Here is a 19,193-nt window from a genome sequence, read left to right as displayed (position 1 = left end):
GTAGCCCCGGAGTTCCCCGCCTCCTCCACCTTAGCCTTGCCCCTAGATTTCGACTTAGGAACCTCCGAACCAACGTTCCCCGGCGGCGTCATTCTTGGAATGGCGTTCGCCGGAACCGGTCGAGGCTCGTAAGCGACACCCATCTCAGCCAAGCACCAGTTCAACCGAAGGTTCCCTCCGCACACCTCCACCAAAGAAAGATACTCCTTTTTGTTCCAAGGGCCCAGTATCTCCGCAGCCTGCCGCTCCAGCTCATCCACAATAACTTCGTCACTGGAACCCTCGGGTCTCCGAAGCCCAAAAACCGGTGAAGTCACATCATACTTCAAACCAACAAAGCGCTTACGCTCGAACCTCGCCGGAGACCAGCCAGCAGCAAGCGGCCAAACCTTCGCAGCCAGAAATTCCTCGACAGCGTCCCTGCCACCACAAACTTGGCAAGCCGTCATGAAGGCCTCTAGACACGATTTGAAACCTGGCCCGCGCTTGCTGAAGGCAGGCTGATAGATGTGATCGAACATCTCAATGTCCGAAGCCAGCAAATACTTCTCCTCACCAGAACCTTCGGGATCAGGGAAGCCAATCTTGGCGTAAAACCAATATCCTAACCAGTTCCCCTCCCACTTGTTCTTGTAAGCTGTCGAAAGCATAACCTTTAACATATCGGTCCTTTTGTTCGGCTCACGAGGAACGAAGGTGCAGCAGCCGTTCTGAACCTCGCTAAGCTCCGAATCATCATCTACATAGACCTTACGAGGCTGTCAGTGCAGCTGGAAAAGCCTACAAAAGGCGTCCACAGACACTTCCCCTCCGAAGCTCCGCACAACCCACAGAAATTTGGCCAATGCAACAATCCCGTTCGGGGTAAAGTGGTGTAGCTTCACGTTGAATGGCTCCAAAAGCTTCGGCACAATTGGATCCATTGGGAGTCTAAGCCCCGCTGTAAAAAAATCCTTAAAGACCACAACCTCGCCGGTCTCCGGTACAAGAATCAATTCTGCCCCCGGAGGACGACAAACCCCCTCGGTGAAATAGCCCTTCGTAACGTAGAAGTCTATCATGCTCTGAGATACGACAGATGGCTCGAAAAGCAAAGTCTTACATTTCTCTGGAGCCATCAGTTCCGACAGGTCCGCAAACACCGCCGAGAGACTCTCGCTGGATTGCTGCTGCTGCTGAGACGGCTGCGAACCACCAACCCCTCCTTCGGGAGCTGAACCTGAGTCTGCACGAAGAACCGCCCTCTTAATAAATGCCATATCTACAAAAAACAAAGACAAATTAGAAACAAAGGCTCAAACGAACCTTCGATCAACCTCGCTGTTTGTTTAGTGCGAGCCATGATCCGCAAAGCTACTTACACCGAATAAAACAATCAGCCTGATTAGCACGAAAGAAAAACCTTCAGAAAAAGTGCTTTATAATCGAAAGCGTCGAAGGTAAGCCAAGCTCGAGAGGGCACAGGCTTTACCCCCCCCCCCAACCACCTCCGCTTTTATAGGCGGTGAAAAACAACAGTACCAACGGTAAAACCGAGGAGATGGCCAACCAAGCGGCGTAATCAGAGCCCGACACGTACACAACAAAAATCGACCGTTGCAGCCGACGATTCGGGAGACATTTTTCATCGGGAGCTTATCGAAGGTTACGCGCAATCTTTTTCATTAACAAGGGTTCGGACCGTCGGCTTCGGACCTCGCCCTCGAGGGGCTACTGTTGGGGATTGGACCTTCGTGTCAAGCCCTCACTCTCGGAAATGTTCCCTAACCTGTTTGCAGGGCCACAACATGATGGAGCCAAGTATACCCGAAGGTATCGGGTGAACACTAAGAAGCGCAAACTCAAAAACCATGACCTTCGGACCGAAGGATACCACCTTCTGTAGCCCGAAGGTAACGGACGGCTGCCCAGAAGCGCAAGCGCAAACAACAAAACCTTCAGAACGAAGAACACCTCCTCCATCGTGCCGAAGGTGACGAAGAGTTGCACAGAAGCACACGTCCGAAGACCAGGACCTTCGGGTCAGGTGATCAACCTCGGGAACGAAGGTGGTGGCCGATTGCTCGTTGTTGGAACCTTCACGGCTCTACCTCCCGAAGCTCCCCGAAGGTTGTTGTAACCTTCGTCGGTTGCAGACATGTGAGTAAAACGTGAATATGTAAGAAGGTCGGATTTGTGTACCCCTCGAATACGTGAGAAGGTCGGATTTGTAAACCTCTCACCTTGTAATTTTACCCCGGAGCCGGCTAAGAGTGAGCTGTAAATGAGTTGGGAGGGGGCAATTTAGAAAAACCTGGCCGAGGGCTAGGGGTATAAGTAGCCCGCCCTCTTCACAGTGTAAACGGTTGAATTTTCTCATCATTATTAGAGAGTTCGACACTCACTTTCATTGTCATCTTGCTCACTATTCATGCTCCCTGTCTGGTCATCTAAAAAGCTAAGATCCCAATATGCGTGACCTAGAACTCGAGGGAGGAGCATCCATGGCTGAGATCAGTGGCGGAACCAGGATTGAGTCGAACCCCGGGCCGAGTTTTAAGTATAGACGTCCACAAACTCACAGTTCAAAAGATACATGAAAATATAAACGGAAAGATAGATAACATACAAAAAGCGCCATCGCGAAGTAATATATTTATTCTTCTTCAGCAATTGATCCAAGTCTTTCTTCAGCAATTGATCCAAGTCCAGAGGTAGAAACTACTGCAAAATGAAAAAGATATATTAAATATCTAAAACATGTAGCAATGATAATGTAGAAAAAGATATATTAAATATCTAAAACATGCAAAATTTGGGCCGAACCCCGGGCCATGGCCCGGGTGGCCCGAGTGTGCATGCGCCCCTGGCTGAGATTGAAGTTGGGACGGAGGAATCCGTTCAGGGAGCGCACCTGTATCATCGGCAGCGAGATCGCCGCCGCCCCCATGCCGATCGCCGGCGCCGGCGGCGCGGCGGCAGAAAGGGCGCACCAAAAATTCGGAGTTCCGCAACGCGCCGACCAACCCGCTCCGTCCCCGCGCGTGCCGCCGCCAGCATGTCCACGCTTCCCTAGTTCCCTCAATCCTCGCCGACTTTGCCGAGCCCACCGACTGCGCGTCGCTTCTCTCTCCGCTTTTTTCCCGGACCGGGCCCGCCGGGCCTTCAACCGCTAGGCCCACACAAATTTGATGTGGTACAAGCCCATCAGGAGTGGCACGGCCTGCCAGACGCTTGATACAATTGCACGGCCCTTATACGCTAGCGTCTCCCATCAGGTGGGCTTGCCTGCACGATCGGAACCCAGGGAGCAGCTGGCTGAGCATGCGCCGCGGCGCGCCGGGGAGTCTGGGAGATGCCGTGGCGCGGCCGCAGGCCGTCGGTGAATCACGCGCGCCGTACCAGCATGTCTCGGTTGGATTCTTGTTTGGCTCAACGCGCGCCATTGTCACGATCACGCCAGGCTACGGGGGCGGGCCGTGCCGGGGACCTCTGCCGGCGGGCGGGCCGTGCCGGGGACCTCGGCCGGCGTCTGCAGGGCCGTATCTAGGCCCGTGCGAGCTGTGCGACCGCACAGGGTCCCTAAATTTTAGGGGCCCCAAAATATAACGAGTATACTAGTTATAGTTATATAGCAAATTTTGTTTTAGTTATATTTTGATCCAATACGAAGTAAATTGTAGCCCAAATATGTCATAGAAGAGGAAATATGCCGCTTGATCATTGTCTTTCAATCAAATCTGCAAATCGCAGTGCAATCTTTTTCGCTTCCACTGTAACCGCTCGCCAGGCACGGCACAAGTCACGTCTGCACTTCCACCTTCCGGATTTCACTGGACACTCGCAGGCTCAACGATGGTACTAGAGTCCAGTTCATAGTTTCGCACAGGGCCTTCGAATTTGCCGGTACGACCCTGGCGTCTGGCCCGGGAACTCCGGCGGCGGGGGCGTGGCGGCGACTCCGGCGAGGCAGCGCACGCCGGCGCGCCCCGCGGAGGAAGGCGGCGGTCCGCGCCCGCCCGAACGCAAGGCGCGGGCCGACGCCGCCGCGGCGCGGACGGCCCGGCACGGAGGCAGCAGCGACGCCGTCACGAGGCGGACCGGCATCGTTGCGCGCTGCTCTTCTTGGGCTTGCACGATTCGATCGAGGACGAGAGGCTAAAGGAGGCATGGAAGACCCACCGGAACAGTGCGGCGGTGTCCTTATACGGCTGTCAACTCGATACGTTTGGCAACGAGCCGGAGCACGTGGCGTGCGTGCCGCTGAAGGTGGCTTTCTCTCGACACGTGCGTACGTGTCTGTCGCCTGGGTGTTCGCTGAATCACTCTTCTCCCGAAACAGAGATAGTCGCATGCTAACGATTGCAACAAGAGCTTCCGTGACCTTCCAAAACGTTTGTTGGGCGTACGTTGGAGCTTGGACTCGTAAAAGTGTTCAAGACAAAGTATTTTTTTTTATTTTGATTGTTAATAATAAAAATTATAAAGATCGATAATATAAAACCAATATCATTAGGTTGATGGTGAAAACAAAATATCATAATAGGTAACTCCTATTTAAAATATTTTTAACAGTGGTCTTACAAGATTTGACTTGGAACAAATCTAACTGACAAATATATATCAACTGTCAGTGAAACAAAAGTAAAGAACCTGTAAACATGATTCCTCAGTCAGAAGGAAAACTTGTAAACATGTTCGCATTTACAAGCAAGATAGGTATTCAGGATACACAAGGCAGGACAAAGATGCAGACTTTTCTCTCTGTGTGTGTATAGATCCATATCTCGACACTGGTAAAAACAGGATTCTACTTGAACTAGACAAGACAGGGGATAACCATGCAGGCATGCAAGAACAATAAAACAAGAGCTCGATCGAACAGGACGTGGTTCGGCGAACCCAGCGTGTACGACTTGACTGACGCTGGTGAAGAAGGGTGGCTGTCAACGATCACGAGGACATGAGCCGCCGGAGCTGGAGCAGGTGCTCCTCGTTGGAGATGTTGAGGGACAAGCGCAGGTTCGTCAGCAGGGCCTCCTGCTCCCACGTCAGGGGCCCCGACGCGTACAGCGCCCGCATCGTCGACCGGTACGCCTCCAGCTCCAGCCCGTGCACGTCCACCGCGGCCTCCTCCCGATCCCCGGACGTGCACGGGCACGCGGACATGGCGTCGTCAGGGAGGCAGCCTGCGCCGCGGCGGCGCCGGCCGCTGCCGTTGCCGCCATTGTCCAGGCGGCACGGGTCGTTCACGCTGCAGCTGGCCACCGAGCATTCGGCGTCCTCTATGGCCTGAGAAGAGCTGTGCAGGTAGCTGTCGGCCATGGATGCCACGGCGACCTTTCGCGGGTGTGCTCTTTTGCTCGGATGGTGAGAGGCACCTGCGGCTGCTTTCCTCTTCTTGCCGCTGCTCCCCATTTGCTGCGCAACTCTTGAGCCAAGCAAGACGCAATCAGCAGGATGGCGTTTGCCGCGTCCGGTGGCCTGAAAAGGATATGGGAACTTGTAAAATCGTCCAGTTGGAATGAGAAGCATACCAATGCACAAGATGAAAAAGTTGGTCTAATGCTTCATGCATCAGTCATTTTTGTTTAAAATCTTTGCTACTGCAATCAGACATTCAGAATGCGCGGATCAAATCAGTAACCAGTCAGTAATAGACATTCAGAATGCGTCAAGCTTCAAGTTTCATTCAGAATGTGCAGCTCTAGTCAGTAACAATGCTGCCGTAGTCACCATCAGTGTTCCTGCGGCCCTCAAATTTCAGAACTTAGGAGGCTCAATGATCAAAATGAGGTGTGAGGTCAAATGCATCAACTGAATTGCAGATAGATTCACATCGCAACAAAGCAACGTAGCATCTAAAATGTAGCACAACTTCCGTTTTGTTTTAGAACAGATAGAGAGAGAGCAAGATAACAACTCTACTGTCAGTGACATAATTCTGATATTGGACAAGGTGTGGTAGATTTCCCAGGTCCATCCTCTACATTATACCTAGGAAGAATGGAGTATGGACCCCTATAGCATTAATGTGGTCCCAAAAGAGAATAAAAGATCATAAATCATGTAGACAATAAATAATTCCCTGGAAACAACAGAAGTCTGTGAGAGTGTTTGTGTTCCCTTCAACAACATCAATAAATCACTCAATATTACAAGACTCCTGATGATTGATAGTCCAACACTAATGAAACTAAGAGGACACCAAAATCACAAAATGCAGATGTTGCTGTAAGCCAAGCAAGGTAAATCTAAGTAAACAATGCCTAACACTAGTTTTGCAAGAATTATCGGCTATCGGTTATGTAAGAGAAATGAACGTGTAAACTCGAAACAAAGCAACTTTGCATCCCGAGGAAATGACTGTTACCTTATCTGCTGCAGGAAAGGGATTGCTCTGTGGAGCTTCCAGAGTATGTGGAATTCTCAAGCTAGATATGTGGAACTCTTTCAGTTGGATGCAATCAGCAAGCCTTATAACAAAGTAATTGTTCTTTAGCATCTTTAAGATCTTGCCAAGCTTCCATGTGTTGCGATCCAAAACCTCAGTTACATCTCCAATAATCCATTTGCTTCTTGTCTGAACTACAGCTGGTCGGTTTGGCCTAGCACCATAATCGTCTTGCACTTTTTTACAGTGGAGATTTCCTTCAGAAGTGAAAATCATATTGTTCTCCTTAAAAGCCTCCGCTGTACTATTTTTCAGCTTCATGATTCTACCAAGGAGGCTGGCGGCTGGGTCAACACAAATGAAAGGGTCAGAATATGCCGTAGCACCAGAGCAAGGAAAGAAAACAGATGTAGATCACAAAGGTATCATGGTAATAAAACTATCAGTTTCTGAATATTGGATCCAAGTAGAGCAGAATTCGTGCAACTCATTGTGTTCTGACATACATTCAATCTTATATGAATACACCTTCAGTCACACATAAATTTCGGGTACTAATGTGGTCCTAAAAAACGAGCACAGCTTCCATGTGATGCATTATTGAAACCTACTGAAAGTATTTTTAACACAAATAAAAAACATATTGCTTTCATATTCTACTTTCAATATTGATATTAGCAAGAGTCTTTTATTAAAAAAAACTAGCATAATGACATCAGTTTTGAGTTGATTAAAGAATATTGCATTACCATTCAGTGGGATGCAAATACCAAGGACCAAACAACATGATACTGTGGAAACATCCGAATCAAGACAAAGAAACAGAATAAAAGGAGGGCCTGGAGTGGAAGGCAGAATCCAGAAATCTTCATATGTCAAGTTTAACAGTGAGAACATCAATAGATCACAACAAGCTCAATGTTTTCTCTATCAGAATCATTGCAAGAATCAAGATTTTCAACGTAATCTCAAACATCTGGTGCTCGTGGTTAAAGAAGGTTCAAGATCTATTCGGAGACAATAGGTCATTACTGACACATCAATTCATGGAACAACTGAACAAGTAAACCAAAGCCAAAAGGGATCACCCCTACATTCTTCTGAAAACAAAACACATGCGTTTCCCTCATTCTTTTGTGACCTAACACATTCCTAACTTCAGTCCTAGATGTAAACATCGCCTTCTGATGGGGGCCAACAACTGGAATGTTGATGTAGGAGATAAATCCACAAGATACCAAAACTAGAGAGAAATTCAAGTGGAAAAGATCATATGAGATCTAAACAAGGAAAAAGCTACATCAGTTGCATCCATTTACAGTAAAAAAGGACTCAACAGATAAGTCAACTCCAATTCAGTAAAAAAACGATTCAGGTTCAATTCCAAAGCTAACAGCACGGATTCAGGTGGGAATTTCAAAGCAGGAACTACCAAATTGGACACCTTTAAAACAATTCAAAAAGAAATTCTACGTCATACGGGGCAGGATGAACCAATCAATTCATCTATGAACAGAGGAAATACCACTAATGGAACAATAAAAGGGATCCAACTTGGACCACGGTATCGCAAAGGATCATCAACGCGAGACCGATAAACTAAGTTTCCAAGAAAGGGGATTAGTTTTGACGAACAAAGAACATGTAACAGCTACCAACTAAACTTGCCTTCAGTCCGAATAACCGGATTCCTCGATCGGAATTTCCAGCTAGAAAACCAAACTAAAATGCGATAGTGAGAATCAATCAAACTATGAACACTTGCAACCTGACACAACTCGAACATTGGGCGTCAAAGATCGAACAGCATGGAAGAAACGCCTATCAAGACATCACTATGCAGAAAATCTGATTGGGATTTCGAACTGGAAACTAAGAGCAGAAGCTCTAATCGGTTTCAGAAACAGGAAGTCTAGAAGATCCATTTTATTACCGCGCAATCTAGAAAAGAAAGCGGAATCGAACGCGCAAGGAATCAATCCAATCCATTCAAATCGAATAGCCGTGAGTAGTCGTCAGTCCTCACCTGCAAGGAAACCAGCCGATTCGCGTCGCCCAATCCAAGAACACGAGGGGCGGGCAGCCCAGGAGTAGAAATCCCAATTAACCCCCAATTGGGTTGCGCTCCAACCCAATTGGGATTAAGCGGCGAGGTGAAAGCCTGGCTGGGACAGCAGTTCAGGTCAGAGAAAAAAAGGGAGACAAAAGGAGCTGAAAAAAATTACCACCACCGGACTCCAAGAATAGCAAAGAAAAATTGCATGTGTAGTAAAAATAAATTGGATAGAAATTTGGAGACCAATCGGAGACCAACCTTGGAGGAGCGACTGATGAATCAGGTGGTTACGAAGCGATCGGGGTGCCTGAGTTGGAGGAGCCGAGCCTTGCAAATGTTTTGGCGCATGGGATGTTCTTTACTTCAGTTCTTGGCTCCTGTTTTCTTTTCTTTTTAAATTTATTCTTGAACTTGCTACCTTAAAATTAGTTGTTACCTCATGGATTCATCCGGTGTCACCATCCCACAAATAGTTTTCAGTTTGACGAACCCAGATTCCAAGTTCCCCAATGCTAACTCTGACGACTCCTCTGCGTTCATCTACACCGTCCAAATCACAGGAAGCGTACCAAAAGGAGCAGTTGCTTGCAAAATGTACAGATTAATGCGTAAATGCTAAATGTATAGATACTTCCTCGAAAAATGGAAAATATTCGAACACTTGTCTCTTTACCGAAAAAGTCTGGAATCTCATATAGCTATTCCTTTCGTTTTGAGCACCACGAAATGGTGGCAGGATCAAGGCATGTTCCTCTGTGTTGCAAGTTTATGCACGTCAACTCTTGCTTAATTTAAGAGGCGACAACAAATGGATCTGATTTGTGCAAGCAACCCAGCTCCAGGCCGACGAGGCTGCACAACAAAATTTCTACCTCTTCAAGTGCACTCGCCTGAACGAGAAGCTGTGAGCTTTTCTACAGCGATGAAATGTTGTCATAAGAATTACCCAACTTATTTCTCACTTGATGCGCATTCACTAATCTCGGCAAGGTTTACGTTTTGGAAAATGAAAACGGTAAACCTAGAGAAGTCAAGTTTGATGGGTACGAAGAGAGGATAGGATGGAATGTGGATTGGCAGGAGGGGTTAAAGTGGATGCGAGATGGAGACATCCACATCTCAGAGAAGCACAAAAGCACCCCACTTTTTGTCGGAAAAAAAATGCAGAAAGTGTAGCTGGATAGCGTTGCAAAGCACCAAAATAAATTAGAGTGGAGGGATCATTGGCTTTGCTACCACCGCAAGCAGCTTTCACAAACTACTTACTACTGGTTGAAGGTTAATAAGCCTTAAATCTTGACGAGTCTTCAAATATCCCATCTATTAGAAATACAAGCCCAAAAAGGAGGCGACTCAAAACATATATTAGCAAGGAACCAAGTCCTGTATGATTTGGCAAACCACATGAAATACAACCATATGAACAATCGTATGGTACTACAAACTTCGAAAGACACAGACCATTCTCCCATCACCTAAACAAGTGCACGAGAAACATTACTATTAACAAGAAGTTGCAACCATGAAAGCATAACGCAAAATCAGCCACAATCGAAGACACATTATCTGTCAAAATTCGCATATACTTTGTTCTCATAATAGGAGTCTGGAAGTAATAAAAGACCAGCGGTAAACAACTACCAAAGCCAAAACCAAAACAAGATACCATGTCTGATGATCTCAATAGCAAGTGACATAAGATAATAGCAAACAAAATCATAATTCCTGACTGTGGCAGTGATAAACTACGAAGACTTGGGCTGGAAGATCACTGTGTCACACCAAGCCACTTGGAGAAGTTCTCAAACTCTGTGTAGTCGCTGTCCGAGATCATGGTCTTGTACCACGCCTTTCCAGCAGCCTTGACCTTAGAAGCCTCCTCCTAGAAGGAAATTTCAAACACGGAATCAGCACACCACTTCAGTATTATAGATTTCAGAACTGATGAAAACAGAATAACCATGCCCCTCACAATAATTGGGGAGATGATATGGCAAATGGAATACAAAAATATAAGAATGGGATGAATCTAGTAGGTGGATGCACAGTTCAGTTAACACCATCAGCCTACCCATATGTGAGCATCAATACGTATATTATAAGCCTAGAACAAAACCATTGCAAGCCTAGAAAAGAAACTTATGTGCATAGAGACATGAACAAAAACATCCGCAAACATGAATAAGTATGTGCCATTAAGTCCACATCTTCAAAAAAATCTATGATTGCAAGAATTAAGGTACCGCAAAATGTAGTCAAGTCAGCAATGATAAGCAAAATCCTACTGAGAAAAAGGAACATTAATATACATAGAGACCATTAACATGATATTACAGCTAGGTTACGAGGCTCTGTTTCTAAACTTTTAGATTGTGAATCGATAATCTGCAAGCTGGCATGAGCCAGATTGCAATAATCTGGCCCAAAAGCTGCCAACCTTACAAGCTGAAACCAACAGTGGCTAAATAGAGAAGACCTTATTCTAACAAGGGACAGACCTTTAGGAACTATAGCAAATAAACAGACTAGGTTACACGACAAATTCTAAACTAATAAGTTACATTGTAACATATAGCATTTTAGGTGTTATAATAGCAAGTTAATACTATATGGCAATAAAATTAATAACTAAAGAAAGCTATCTAGGCTTAGAGAAACATATGACACTACATAATACAGGCACACGGTCACCATACAACTACATACAAAATGCCCAATATTATATACTGGAGATTAAATGGAAGTGATAACTTGCTCAATCAGAAATAACTATGTGAGAACCAAATCAATAACTTAAACATTGAGAAGTGCACAAATATTCCTACGGTGAGCATTGATAGTTTCACATGTTCCACAAATTAGAGCAAACAAACTGATTCATTAACAAAACTAACAAATTCCAAACAAATTGCAAGGTACAGATAGTCTAGCTGCATCAATGACAACAGATCCTAAAGGGTTCAGCTGCGTGCATGTTAACCAAGCATATCAAGACTATTTGGAAAGTGCAATGAGAAGCACTATCGCTCTCAACAAACTATCTGCCCTGAGCTACCAATCAATAAGTATTCTATTAGGATGAATATGAAATGGTGAAACATCCAATGCTGCAACATTGGCAAGGAAATGATAGTGACTAGAACAATGCAATGCTAATAACATACAATAAATGTAGCATAGTATGAAAAAGCTAAGAAACTATATACAGAGATAGTGCAAAAGAAAAGGTATGAAAGGGATATCATACTGGGCTGAGCTTGGTCCTCTTGGAGTCCAACTTCTCCTTCCTGGCCTTGACACGCGCTGCCTCAGCAAGAGCTGCCATCTTGCGCGCAGTGCCCAAGTACGGGTTCAGCTTGAGCACAGCGGCCATGTTCTTCAGCGGGTTCTTCCTAGGCTCCCTGCGCTTAACCACCTTGTTGATGGGCTTCACGACAGACTGCACCTCATCAGAGTTGATGAGCCTAGACAGGTCAGCGTTGGCCATCTTGGGCCTCGGGAGCACGAAACCCTTCTTCTTAGCCGAAGGCGTCTCGAAGGTACCGTACACCTCATCAAGCTTCTTGAACGCGCATTCGGTCCAGATCACAAACCGGCCAAGGTGGCCACCAGGGGCGAGGTCGAGTAGGTTGAGGCGCTCGACATTGGCAACATCAACACCTGGGAGGTTGCGGAAAGCCTTGACGATCTTAGAGCCCTCAGTGCCGTAGACAATGAGGGGCCCCTTGCGGTTGATGTAGCGACGGTTGCGCATCTTCCCCTTGCCGGGGCGGATGCCAACGGAGTTCTTGGCCTTCTCAGCATCAGCGTATGCACCGAGCTGCTTGAGGATCTTGATGGCCTGGGTCGTCTTCTCAATGGACTCCGCAGAGTCGGAGACGACGAGCGGGAGCTCGGGGACGGACTCCACGCGGTGGCCGCGGGCGAGGACGAGGGACGGGACAGCGGTGGCGGCGAGGGCGGAGGCGACGGCGACGCGGCGGAGGTGGATGTTGACGCGACGGTGCCAGCGGCGCCAGATCTTGGTGGGCGCGAACATGCGTCCGCCACGGCACATGTTACCGAAGGCTCCCTGGCCAGCGCGGTGGGTTCCGCCGCCGGGAACACGGGGGATACGGGACACCGCACGCCCCGTTCCCCAGGACTCCGCGGAGGTCTGGTGACCGGCGCGGCGCGACACCGCGTAGGGCTGGCGGCTGTTGCAGGACAGGAGCTTGTGGACGAAGCGGACGATGTCGGGGCGGATCGGCGCGCGGAGGACGTCCGGCAGCGGGGCGCCGGCGGAGTCCGTCGCCATATCGCCCTCCAGGGCCCTCACGGAGACCAGGGGGCGCGCGGCGGCGGCCATTTGCAGCGGCGGCGAGGGGGAGCGGCGCTGCGGCTTCGGCGGCGGGGCGGGAAGGGTGGAGGCGTGAAGGGAGTGAGCAAGCTTATATCAGGGTTGGGGTGTGAGAGCTAGGGTTTGAGAGGTGAGATCTGGGCCGTTGATTTTGACTTTTGAGTAGGTGGTGTGTGATCTGGATGGACATCTGGGTGGTGGTGGGTAGTTGGGCTGAGTTTTGTTGATGGGTTGGTCTTTGCCGGCGTTTTTTTCATTTTTATATTTTTCAAAATTATTTTTTATATAAATATATTTTCGGTTTCACAATTTACAGGTTTGTACCCCTGCCGCCCCCCTGCCGGGCGGTAGGGGCCTCCATGCGATAAAACATAAATTTTAATTACATCTTGGCCCCTACCGCTGTTGAGAATTAAAAATACCTGTAAATTGTAAAATCGAAAATATATTTCTGTAAAAAACGATTTTGAAAAATATAAAAATGAAAAAAACACGTCTTTGCTGATGGGTTGTTAATATTCTTTGCTGACGGGCTGGGCTTGGTTGGTAGGTTTGCAAGGAAAAAGTCATTTCTGTCTTTCTCAACTTTGGACCGAATCCGCTTTTCCTCCCTAGACCACAAAACCGGTTATTTAGACTCCTCGAACTTTCGAAACCGTTCGCGCGACCTCCTTTGAGCGGTTTCAAGGTGACGTGACAGCGGTTTTCTCTTTTTCTTTTATATTTATTTTGACTGAATCTTTGAAAAATCATATTAAATTATAAAAAATCATAAAATAGAAAATCCAATTTTGTTGGACTCCACATGAGTAGATCTATGTAGTGAACATATTATATAGTATACTTTAGTATAAATTTTTTGCTGTAATTTTATATATATATACTTTTCTGTAATTAATTTATAGATACAGTTTCCGCTGTCTAATTATGGTGAATTTTTTATGGTAGGCTAATCATTATATGGTGGAGTTGTAGTAAAAATTTTATGATTATAGGATCATGTATGGTGGTGCTGCTTCCATTTCTTCCAAGGTAGTGATCTTTCGCTGTCAATGCCCCCCAACTCTGACCAGTTCTCTACGATATTGTACGAAAGGTTAATTAGTGATGCATATTGATAATACGCTAAATGCAACATATCTTAAAATCAAATTGCTAGGTTTGCTGTAACATATCTTGAAATCGTTTTTTTTTTTTGCCATTGAAATTGAAAAGGTAGAAATGGCAATTCTCTTACGCAATTTATTGTTGCTTCGGATCACAGTATTTTGGACCGTTTGTGCACCAGGATAATCGATGAGCTCTTACATTTCTTCCAGGAAATTGATCTCGTCAATGCAAACTGTCAAAAAGGTTCTTTTCTATAGCTTCGACCATCTCTTTAGGGTATTGGACAATCCTAAAAAAGTTAACGGATCATGCGTCATGCCTTGCTGATAAATAACAATATGCCAGATCCGAATGCGACGAAGCGCCGTTGGCATCTGACGCTGCATCCAAGCGCCCAGCTCTCTGTCCGCGGCTACATCCGAAGCGGGGCCAGAGCCATACCCGCCATCGCAGCCATCCTGACTCGCGAGGCACGGGCGACAATCCCAAAGCCACATCTACGCCGCCGCCGCCGCCTCCTGCTGACCCGCCTCGCCGCTGTCCCCAGCGTCGTGGACTGCTCTCCGCCGCCGCGGCTAGCAGCCATGGCCACCACCGCTCGCTCTCTCCACCTCCCGACACCTCCTAAACCCTCTAACCCCTCCCACCACCGCATCCCTGTCCCCTTCCACATCCGCCCCCGCCCCCAGCGCCTCGGCCGCCGCCTGGCCGCCTCGTCCTCCGACCTCACCTCGTTCCCCGACCCGGCCCCGACCCCGAACGGCGTCTACGTCCCGTGGGCGGCGGCCCACCCCGCGGCCGCCGCGGCCATCGACGTGGACGCCGCCACGGAGGCGGAGCTGCGGGAGAACGGGTTCCGGAGCACGCGCCGCACCAAGCTGGTCTGCACCATTGGGCCCGCCACCTGCGGCGCCGCCGAGCTCGAAGCGCTCGCCGTCGGCGGCATGAACGTCGCGCGGGTCAACATGTGCCACGGCGACCGCGAGTGGCACCGCGGGGTCATCCGCGCCGTGCGGAGGCTCAACGACGAGAAGGGGTTCGCCGTCGCGGTCATGATGGACACCGAGGGGAGCGAGATCCACATGGGCGACCTCGGCGGCGCGGCCTCCGCAAAGGCCGAGGTGAGCACGGGCCCCTGCCTCTCCGCTTTCATAGGTTTATTCCGTGCCTAAACACTAGAGACCTAGGATGTCGGTTGATATATATACCTGATTCATTCATTGTTCATCTGATGAGATCTTAAGAGGACGACGTAGTTGATGATATTCAGGATGAGATTTAGTGTGTAAGTGCAGGATGAGATTCAATCTTGGGCTTCGTTTGTGTAAGATGTGTGATAAAATTATGTCTCTGTTCTTAAATTTGATGCAAAATATCAAGCTTCTTGTAAAACTCTAGTTACCCATGATCGAAACAAACACTCAGCTGCATGGGTTACACTTGCTAAGGCTTGAGAATCAACTATATAGGAGTAATCTGGTTTATTGGCCGTGTCTTCCACCAATTCGGAGACAAGCAGATATAGATTTCACTATAAGTTGAGATTGTAGTGAAAAATCTGTTTGGAAACTATGAGAGTGTTGGACTACTCAATGTTTCCGAAATGGAGAGCAGAAACCATATTGTTATAGCATAAAGGTCTTGATTTGAAATTATGATGATAGAACCTAACCACTAAATTCTTCTGAGAAAAGGAAAATGTGGCATAACCTAACAAAGATCTTGAGTTCAGATCATGCACACTATGAGTACTTAAAAAGTGAAGCATCTAATTCATTCACTTTAATCTGAACTCTGATGTACTGAATTTTTCATGTTGAGCCCTTTTAGTTGTCACTCATCAGAACTTACTATTTTCTTGGATTTTGCAGGATGGAGAAGTTTGGACATTCAGCGTTAGATCTTCTGACACATCACTGCCAGATCGAATCATTCATGTGAATTACGATGGCTTTGCTGAAGGTTATCTATAATCCCTGATCTTCTTTCTCGAGTCTACTTATTTTTAGTTATTGTTGCAAAATTACTCCCATCCAGTAGTGTGATTGTAATATTTTCCTGTTTTGATAATTTATCAAAACCCTACCCAGATGTTAAAGCTGGCGATGAACTATTTGTGGACGGTGGAATGGCCAGGTTTGAGGTCATTGAAAAGCTAGGGCCAGATGTGAAGTGCCGTTGCACCGATCCTGGTTTGGTGCTGCCACGGGCTAATCTTACTATTTGGCGAGATGGCAGTGTAGTGCGAGAGAGGAATGCTATGCTTCCTACAGTTTCATCAAAGGTAATTTATATAGTGAAACAGCTCTTGCTTTGTTTTGAAATATGCTTCTCATACTTTGTGCTCAACAATCAATATAGAAATTCAATACAGATTGTCTTGTAAATTTATGGCATTCCATATTGACCCTAGGGTTGGCTGATTATTTTTTCCTGGATGCTAAAATTATTTTCAAGAATGTAAAGGTTTGATGTGCCTCACTCTGGAACTCTATATATAATCATATAATGTCTAAATGCAAGTAAAAATGAGTGAAAAATCTTTATCTTATAGGCTGCACTCAGTTAATATATAGTAAAAGTTTGGGCGCTACTTGCAGATGATAATTTATGATCTCAACTTTGCAGGACTGGATTGACATTGATTTTGGAATTGCTGAAGGTGTAGATTTCATCGCTGTATCATTTGTCAAGTCTGCAGAAGTAATTAACCATCTGAAGAGCTACATTACTGCACGGAGCCGTGGAAGGTAAGTTTAACTTTTGAAAGTTGTTACCTCAACACATGCAAGATGTACCTGGGCTTACTAGCACTGTATTGACTATCTGTACGTCTGAAACAGAAAGGAAGTGTTTCACTAGTTATGACCTTTTGCACAATCCCATACGGCTTCTGGACAATAAGTATCGGACCATGTATTGAACAATCTTGAGGTTTTACAGGAGTCTGCCACAGGGTTCTCTTTTGTGCAATAATCAACACACTATTAGTTTTGCACACTTAGGGTGTAGCAGGTCTATATGCCCTAGTTTAAACACGAACCTGTCGCACTTATTAATATTAGGTTTAGACACCATATGTGTGAAGTTTTCTTTTCAGCTAAAAGTTGTTGCTTTGTCATTTAAGTTGTTATTGTTTCGTTGTTTGTGCCAGTGACATAGGGGTCATTGCAAAGATTGAGAGCATTGATGCTTTGAAGAACTTGGAGGAGATTATCCGTGCATCAGATGGAGTAATGGTAGCCAGAGGGGATTTGGGGGCACAGATCCCCCTGGAACAAGTACCTTCCATACAGCAGAAAGTAGTTAGAACGTGCAGACAACTCAACAAGCCAGTCATTGTTGCTTCTCAGCTTCTGGAATCAATGATTGAGTATCCTACACCTACTAGGGCTGAGGTTGCTGATGTTTCTGAAGCAGTCCGCCAGCGTGCAGATGCTCTCATGCTTTCTGGTGAGTCAGCCATGGGAAGGTATCCAGAGAAGGCTCTCAGTGTCCTTAGGAGTGTTAGTCTCAGGATTGAAAAGTGGTGGAGAGAAGAGAAACGCCATGAGGCACTGGAGCTTCAAGATGTCTCGTCTTCCTTCTCTGATAAGATATCAGAGGAAATATGCAATTCAGCAGCGAAAATGGGTAAGCCATACAATCACTTTATCAATACCTGGTGTAATTTGCAGAGCCGTATAATAAACTGATGCATGCCCGGACTTTGATTGCTTTGCTTTTGACATTAACTTAGAAGTTAGTTTGTGGGTGAATTCTGAACTAGTTTGGATGCTGTAAATCATGTTTTGTGCATAATGATCTCTAGATAAACATTTGAAACCAACTTTTGCACTTATTTGCAGCCAACAACTTGGGAGTCGATGCTGTTTTCGTCTACACCAAGCATGGCCACATGGCCTCCCTGCTCTCACGATGCCGCCCTGACTGCCCAATCTTCGCATTCACGTCCTCGACGTCTGTCAGGAGACGGCTGAACCTACAGTGGGGTCTCATCCCGTTCAGGCTCAGTGACTCCGATGACATGGAGAGCAACCTCAACCGCACCTTCTCCCTGCTCAAGGCCAGGGGTATGGTACAGTCCGGTGACCTGGTGATCGCGCTTTCCGACATGCTGCAGTCCATCCAAGTGATGAATGTACCCTAGGAATAGTTTCCCCGTGTCCTGTCATTTCCTGGACAATCATTATCCCAATCAATTTTGAAACTGATCTGTACTGTAGCATGGAAGGGCAATTTTCTTTTGTGAGTTGTGAGACTTGAGAGCTTGTTATATTGTGTTGATGTTCAATGGTGCACACTTGAATATACTGCATTCGCTTGCTATCCATAAGAAGTTTGTGAGTCTAACAACTGCACCCACAATGTTGTGTTTCTAGATACAGCGATATGCCGATATCGGCACATTACTACGGTATTAAGATATTGAAGAAAGTTAGAATTGCAATGATATGACCAGAATTTGCTTCCTCTCTCTCCCATGGGCGGGGAGAGCTTTCATGCTCATTGTTGAATCGCTGATATAGGCTAACGAGGCCAGATCCATCGATAGGCAAGTGCGAAGGGAACGATTGTTTTTTATATAGCTTCAAGGTACAATTCTGTTTTTTTGGGATACTGTCGTTTGCTGGTGCTTTTTATACTGTTACGACTTAAGACATTCATAAAAGCCAAACAGGTTCAGGTACATTCCTCCCGTTCGCATTGCCGGTGTGATCTGACAGTTTACTTTTGCATTACCGTTGTAAATCAAATCAAATAATTCTCGCAAAAAAATGCCCAACTTATAGAATTGATAGAGACATACACAAATATCTTGCAAACCAATGAGACGCCAAATAAAGGTTAATAGTACCATAGCAAAGTACCCAAGCAACAACCACTGGACTCCAGATTGTAAAATGCACCAAGACTCCAGGTTGTCTCGCTGTAACTGACATTTTTCACCGCCTGATTCCACGCATGAGTTTTATGTGGCTTCTTGCTTTGCTTGTACCTGCAAAATAAGAATGGTTGCACTTGCCCTGGCCCATGCAATTGGGTATTCAGGGCCAATGGAGTCCAGCCCATCATTATCAACAAAACTATGCAGCCCATTCGTCTGCAACATCTCGACACTTTTGTTTCAGTTGCATAGTAAGCTACTATGTTCGAACTATACCAAGTTAGTGTTGATTTTTTTTAAAAAAATGTAGAGGCGTAAACACTGTACATGTACAGATGTACTTGTTCAGCCCTATGAATTACGTATGCATACACTAACCGTACGAGTATCGCTCAGGTACCGAGCCGGCAAATCTCAGACGAAATCA

At 46.5% G+C, this 19,193-nt stretch overlaps 3 protein-coding genes across 3 annotated transcripts; 1 reads left to right on the top strand and 2 right to left on the bottom strand.

Moving 5' to 3' along the window:
* Positions 1–4,514: 4,514 nt before the first annotated feature.
* LOC120649467 lies at positions 4,515–9,121 on the bottom strand. Its single transcript, XM_039926263.1, has 4 exons — positions 8,688–9,121; positions 8,400–8,538; positions 6,353–6,717; positions 4,515–5,463 (listed from the first exon to the last, which is right to left on the bottom strand). Exons 3-4 carry the CDS (start codon positions 6,692–6,694, stop codon positions 4,933–4,935), a joined length of 873 nt encoding a protein of 290 aa, XP_039782197.1. The 5' UTR covers positions 6,695–6,717; positions 8,400–8,538; positions 8,688–9,121; the 3' UTR covers positions 4,515–4,932.
* An 831-nt stretch (positions 9,122–9,952) lies between these two features.
* Positions 9,953–12,840, bottom strand: LOC120649465 (60S ribosomal protein L4-1-like). Its single transcript, XM_039926261.1, has 2 exons — positions 11,677–12,840; positions 9,953–10,311 (listed from the first exon to the last, which is right to left on the bottom strand). The coding sequence occupies exons 1-2, from the start codon at positions 12,775–12,777 to the stop codon at positions 10,198–10,200; spliced, it is 1,215 nt and encodes a 404-aa protein (XP_039782195.1). The 5' UTR covers positions 12,778–12,840; the 3' UTR covers positions 9,953–10,197.
* Positions 12,841–14,309: 1,469 nt separating this feature from the next.
* Positions 14,310–18,261, top strand: LOC120649464 (pyruvate kinase isozyme A, chloroplastic-like). Its single transcript, XM_039926259.1, has 6 exons — positions 14,310–14,999; positions 15,750–15,840; positions 15,969–16,162; positions 16,507–16,628; positions 17,033–17,511; positions 17,727–18,261. The coding sequence occupies exons 1-6, from the start codon at positions 14,463–14,465 to the stop codon at positions 18,026–18,028; spliced, it is 1,725 nt and encodes a 574-aa protein (XP_039782193.1). The 5' UTR covers positions 14,310–14,462; the 3' UTR covers positions 18,029–18,261.
* Positions 18,262–19,193: the final 932 nt, after the last annotated feature.

This window comes from Panicum virgatum, chromosome 9K (genome assembly GCF_016808335.1).
Source record: "Panicum virgatum strain AP13 chromosome 9K, P.virgatum_v5, whole genome shotgun sequence".
Lineage (NCBI taxonomy): Eukaryota > Viridiplantae > Streptophyta > Magnoliopsida > Poales > Poaceae > Panicum > Panicum virgatum.
This window is presented reverse-complemented; position numbering and strand designations above follow the sequence as displayed.